General features: G+C 20.6%; 1 protein-coding gene across 1 annotated transcript, besides 20 other annotated features; it reads left to right on the top strand.

The window, feature by feature from the left end:
• The first annotated feature begins 5 nt into the window (after nucleotides 1-5).
• Nucleotides 6-286: a sequence feature (AT_rich).
• Nucleotides 287-299: 13 nt separating this feature from the next.
• Nucleotides 300-326: a sequence feature (AT_rich).
• A 70-nt stretch (nucleotides 327-396) lies between these two features.
• Nucleotides 397-557: a microsatellite.
• Nucleotides 558-598: 41 nt separating this feature from the next.
• Nucleotides 599-669: a sequence feature (AT_rich).
• A 36-nt stretch (nucleotides 670-705) lies between these two features.
• Nucleotides 706-874: a sequence feature (AT_rich).
• A 113-nt stretch (nucleotides 875-987) lies between these two features.
• Nucleotides 988-1056: a microsatellite.
• A 42-nt stretch (nucleotides 1057-1098) lies between these two features.
• Nucleotides 1099-1171: a sequence feature (AT_rich).
• Nucleotides 1172-1178: 7 nt separating this feature from the next.
• Nucleotides 1179-1333: a repeat region.
• Nucleotides 1314-1663: a repeat region.
• Nucleotides 1628-1940: a repeat region.
• Nucleotides 1941-2001: 61 nt separating this feature from the next.
• Nucleotides 2002-2037: a microsatellite.
• A 129-nt stretch (nucleotides 2038-2166) lies between these two features.
• Nucleotides 2167-2253: a sequence feature (AT_rich).
• Nucleotides 2254-2463: 210 nt separating this feature from the next.
• On the top strand, nucleotides 2464-4896 carry EDI_141990 (uncharacterized protein; the record flags this gene model as incomplete). The annotated part of the gene is made up of 1 exon (XM_001734352.1): nucleotides 2464-4896. The coding sequence occupies one exon, from the start codon at nucleotides 2464-2466 to the stop codon at nucleotides 4894-4896; it is 2433 nt and encodes an 810-aa protein (XP_001734404.1).
• Nucleotides 2705-2740: a sequence feature (AT_rich).
• Nucleotides 3995-4020: a sequence feature (AT_rich).
• Nucleotides 4897-4913: 17 nt separating the features above from the next.
• Nucleotides 4914-4947: a sequence feature (AT_rich).
• Nucleotides 4948-5055: 108 nt separating this feature from the next.
• Nucleotides 5056-5136: a sequence feature (AT_rich).
• Nucleotides 5137-5204: 68 nt separating this feature from the next.
• Nucleotides 5205-5327: a microsatellite.
• A 22-nt stretch (nucleotides 5328-5349) lies between these two features.
• Nucleotides 5350-5926: a repeat region.
• Nucleotides 5927-5930: 4 nt separating this feature from the next.
• Nucleotides 5931-5983: a sequence feature (AT_rich).
• Nucleotides 5984-6155: part of a repeat region that runs on past the window's edge.

The following is a 6155-nucleotide window of genomic DNA, read 5'->3' as shown; positions in this document are numbered from 1 at the left end:
AATTGTTTAATTATATTATTTTATTGTTTACTTCATTTTATAATGAATAATAATAAGAATATATTTGAAATTATCAATTAATGTTGATAATAATCAGAATATAACAATTAAATGAAATAATGAATTGATGTTATTATTCATGAAGATATGAAAATGATAAGAAATAATAAATAGAATTTATTGTTAATTTTCATTTAAAAAATAAATAATCTTTTTGTATGTAATTTTATATAAATTCAAATTAAATAAATAATAGAAATTTAATGAAAATATCAAATAATAAAAAGGGAGTAATCATCATTTTTATTTTATATTAATTTTAATTTGTCTTTCATTTTTAATGATTAAGAAATAACAACAATTTCAAATAAATAAAATTAATGTTATGATGAATGTTAAAAATGAAAATAAGAATATTGTTATAAAGATAATCAATATAAAGATATGAGTATGAAAAATAGATGAAAATAATAAAAATGGAATATTTCTAATATATTATCAAATATAGATAAAAGAGAGTATAAAAATAAGAAATGAAAAAGAACAGAGAATAAAGAAGTGTGGAATACTGAATTATTGATTTTTCATTAATCAAATGAAATATTAAATGTTATTGTATTTTTTATTCATTAATGTAAATCTAATAATATTGATTTATCAATTAATATACATTGTTAATCTTATCATTTATCTATCATCTACATCATTAATTATTTTATTCTTGAAATTTCATTTATTTCATTATTCAATAATTTAATAAAAACATTAATGAAATTAGAATTGATAATAATGAAGAATGAAAATATAAAATGAATATGATCAGATTAAATATAATAAATATATTTGAACAATGTTATTAATTGAATATTAAAAAGAATAGAAGTTGAAATAAATGGAATTTGAAAATATAGAATTTAATTTGATAAAGAATAAAGAAAATCAAAGAATAATTATAATAATAGAAGAAGGATAAGATTAAATACAGAAATATTAATGAAATGATATTATATTATTTATATTATTAATATTTTAAATTTGTTTATATTGTTTAAATTAAAATGATAAAATATAATCATGATTTGAAGAATATCGAAATTCTATTAATTTAAATAATATTAAAATAATGAAATAGAATTATAAAATAACAATGAATAAAATATTTATAAATAATGAAAATGATGTGGTATTTCAATTCATGAAAATTGAATTATTATTAACTAATATATCTTTATTGTAATTTATGATATTTTCATCATTATTAATATATTTATAATGAGTATTGAAATCAATTTCATTAAAATATGTAACTATTACATATTTATATATTTGATTATTCTTTATTACATCATAACAAAATATAATTAATAGATTGAATAATGTTATGATTATGTTTATAATATTTTGAAATATCAATATTGATTATTTTATATTTAATACTTCAATTAATAATTATTATTCTTATATCTTTATTAATTTGATGAATGAAATTATTTTTATATTTAATAACATATTGTTACTGATAATTTCATATTATTAAATATATTATTTATATTTCTTATATATTCACTTCATTTCTTTCATTTAATTATTATTTAATTCACTTATTTATTATTAATCAATTTCATTTTAATCATTTAATTATTTTCTTTCATTTATATGTGTTTTTATTATTTCTTTTATTTCTTATTTGTCGTTGTCTTTTATTATGGTATTGTTTATATCTATGTTGTGTTTTATTATGATATTTATTTGTATTATAATGATTGATTCTATTTGAATTAATGATAAAATATTTATGATGATGAAAATGAATGAAGTGATGAATGAAATGATTCATACAATTATTATAATAATTGTTATGATGACAGTTATTATTATGGTAATGTTTAATATGATAATTAATGTATTTCTATCAATACAGATAATATTTGTTTTCATTCTTTTATTATTGAATTTTTGTTTTATTTTTTGTATTTCGTTTTTATCAAAAGAAAATAAATGAAAAATATAAATAAAAATAAAACAAAAAATAATAATTTATATATAACAATCATTACCCCTTCAATGTTATTATAATTTTATAACAACCATTTTGAAATAATAAAATTAAATGAAGAAACAATAAATTGTAATATAACATGAAAGAAATACGAAATAAGTCAAATGATTTTATCTATTTTTAATTTAAATAATTTCAATTCAAGAAAAACGATAAAAATAAATGAAGAATAAATAAATTATTTTGAAATTTTACATTGATGAAAATTTTTTGTAATGTCATTTCATGAAAACATAATTAACGATAAAATATACTGAAATATAAAAATAAAAGTGAATAAAATATTAAAACAAATGATGTTTAAAAGAAATAACTAATTAGAAAAGAAGTAATTCTTTTAAATAAATAACTTATTTTTTGAATTATCAATACTCAAACTACAAAATAAACTTATTATTCATTAAATGTCAAGAGTAATAGTAAGATTCTTTTTAAATGGACAACCCGTTTCAACTAAACCACTGACTTCACAAGACAATTTGAAAACAGCAAGAGAGAAATTAAAAGAAAAGATGTCTGGTTCTCAACAATTCCTAACAAAAGAAGGAGATTTAATTGATATAAATGAAGAAGATTCATTTACTATAGAAGATGTAATTGATTCATCAAGAATAATAAATATCAAAGAAAAAGAAGATAAAAAGGAATTAAAAATAAAATTAAATGACAAATTATTTAAAACTATTGAATTGGATAAGAAAACAAAATTAAGTGATGTCAGAAAATCAATTCAAAATATTCCAGAATCTGCACATTTCTATACACTTGATAATGAAATAATTGAAAAAGATGAAGAAGAAACATTTTTAGTAGAAAATATAATAAATAATGATGAAATTAATCTTAAAAATGAAAAAGGAATGGATACTATAACAATTGGAATATATTTGGATGGAGAATCGTTCATGAAAAAACAATTCGATAAGAACATTTCTCTTTCTGATATCAGAAAGAAACTTGAAATTGTAACATGTATAACAAAAGGTTTTATATTTGAAGATGAAGAAAGAAATAAAATACAAAGAGAAAATGAAAAATCATTAAAATTATCATCTATTTTATATGATAACAAGATCAATATAACAACAGAAATGTCTGATACTTCATCAAATAATAATACAACATCTGTTGGTTCACCATGTAATACTACAACACATAATACTTCATCAAATAATACTACAACTGTACCCAGAAAAAATGTTCCAATTGAAGGAAGTATAAGATTGGAAAGCCATGAAAAAGGAAAATTGAAAATATATTTATATCCAAATGAACCATTTAATCAAAAAGAAGAGAATGAAGCAATTGCTATTTTAGTTGTTGGACAAACAGGAAGTGGTAAAACAACATTATTAAATAGTTTTGTAAATGCATTATATGGAATCAAGATAACAGATGATTTTAGATATATAATTATAAATGAAGATAATTCAGAACAAAATAGAGATCAATCTAAAAGTCAAACAAGTAAAGTTTCAATTTATAATATTAAAAGAACAAAAAGAACACCACCAATAAAAATAATAGATACACCTGGATTTGGGGATACAAGAGGAATTGAATATGATAAAGAAATTACTAATCAAATAAAAGAAGCATTTGAAACAAAAGTATTAGATTTAAATGCTATTTGTTTTGTTGCACAATCAAGTAACCCACGATTAACAGCAAGTCAAAAATATATATTTGGGAATATTATTGATTTATTTGGGAAAGATGTGAAAAAGAATTTTATTGCAATGCTTACATTCTGTGATGGTGAAGACCCACAAATTATTAATTCATTACAATCAAAAGACTGTATTTTCAGTTCAATTATTCCAGAAATAAATGAGCCATGGTATTTAAAATTTAATAATTCAGCTATTTTTGCTAATAAAACTAAAGATGAATTTACACAAATGTTTTGGCAGTTAGGTATGAAGAACTTTGATGAATTTATTAAAAAATTAAAAAAATTACCAAGAATATCATTAAAACAATCTAGAGAAGTTTTGAAGAGAAGAGAACAAATTAAAACTCAAATTGAAGGGCTGAGAATATCATTAAATAATGGAATATCAAAAATGAGTGAAATAGAACAAACATGTGAACAATTCTATTTGAATCGAGATAAAGTTAATAATAATCAAGATTTTACTTTTACTGTAACTATAGAAGAACAAGTTAAGTTTGTCTTAAAACGAGGAGAATATGTAACCAATTGTTTGAAATGTAATAGAACATGTCATTATCCATGTTATATTTCAGGAGATGTAAAAGATAGATGTTATTGTATTGGTGATAATGGATATTGTAATGTATGTGGATGTCATTATACACAACATGCAAACTCAGAATACAGATATGAGTATAGAGAAAAAACAAAAGAACAAACGGCACAAGAAGTACTTGAAAGATATAATGAAGGTATAAAAGGTATGGCTAGTGCAGAAAATCTGTTAAACAAGTTGGAAGATGAATATATTAAAATCCAAATGGATTGTTATGATAAAGAAGTAGAAATTATAAAATGTATTAATATATTATCATCAATTGCATTAAATGATAAAATTACTAGTTCCAATGAATATTTAGACCAATTAATTCAAACAGAAAATGATGAAAAGAAAAGTGGGTATAAAGAACGAATTGAAGGATATAAACAACTTAAACAAGCAAATGAAATAATAGAAGATATTATGAGAAAATCAAGTTCAAAAAAGAGTAAGGAAGAGATTAAAACCGAGGTTGAAATAAAAATGAATGAATTAAAACAAGGAGAAAAATCAACATTAGGTAAATCCATTCAAAAAATGAGAAGTATGTTTTTATCAGAAAAACAAATAATTAAATGAAAGTTTTAATTCATTGGTTTTAAAATTAATATTTAATTAAGTAATAAAAATGGGGAACCGAAATAAGCAAAGAAATAATGCATCTAAATAAAAAATAACAAAAAGAAAAGGGCAAAATATTTTGCATCAATAAAATAATAGTTTTTATTATTTTGCTCCTAAAAAAATAAAAAATAAAAAAGTAAATTAAATAATCATTCTATATTCATTTATATTTCTTTATATTTTATATCATTTTATGGTAAATTGTTATGAAATATAAATGATTCAGAAATGATATTTGATTCAATGTATGTATACATTTTTATTATTATGTTATTATATATGTATTTATGTATTTTATTATTATATATTTTATTATATATATTTTATTCTTATATTATATACATCATCATTTTATCTATATATTTTATACTTATCATATTTTATTAGTTTGATATTCTTATTATTAAGGATTCGAAGGTAGCACGTCAGAGACACCACACAAAACCCTAAAATATTTCCATCCTTCGATTCCCCCAGTTATGGACTGGTTATGACGTGCCTTGGTGAGGTAATGCACCACCCAATACTAGATGGTTATTTTTTTATTATGACTGATTATTATGGAGGCATTATTTATAAGGATTATTATTTATTTTGATATGAGACTATTTAATTATTGTGGTGGTAGTATTATTAATTAGGACGCAACATATTTATCAACAATAGATTTGGGCTGAGTACATGGTGTGTTATCAAGAAAAAGGGTTCTTTAATTGGTGTCGATGATAAAGAAGATAGGCCATAGTCTCATAGTGGTTATGGATATATTCTTCTAATATAACACATAAACAATGAAGAGTTTTTTAAATACTCATCTAATTCAAGGTATGAATCAGGCAGCAACTTAAATGATGAACCATTTAAGTCGAGCGTGTTTGAAAAAAACATTATTTCATATAAAATAAAGCATGATGAAGAAACTGGTTTTGCTCACTTCTCAACATGATGAAAACCTAAATATAGGTAATTCATAATTGATTCCTTTCTAGTTTTATATTCTTATTATTTATATTTTATTTTATATATTAATATATATTTATTTATATGACCATATTGGCATTATCATATGGGAGGGGTTAATAAGAAAATACACAGGAAATAAACAATACAAGAAACCCCCATATGAAACAGTGTTCCAATACAATGACATTACTATGATATGGAACAAACAAATAATGCCAAAAAGTGATGGACTATATCATAAAAGACCAGAC

The sequence above is a fragment of the Entamoeba dispar genome, genomic scaffold, assembly GCF_000209125.1.
Source record: "Entamoeba dispar SAW760 scf_1105229458235 genomic scaffold, whole genome shotgun sequence".
Taxonomy (NCBI): Eukaryota; Evosea; order Mastigamoebida; family Endamoebidae; genus Entamoeba; species Entamoeba dispar.
The sequence above is the reverse complement of the archived record's forward strand: the minus strand, read 5'-3'. Positions and strand labels throughout refer to the sequence as shown.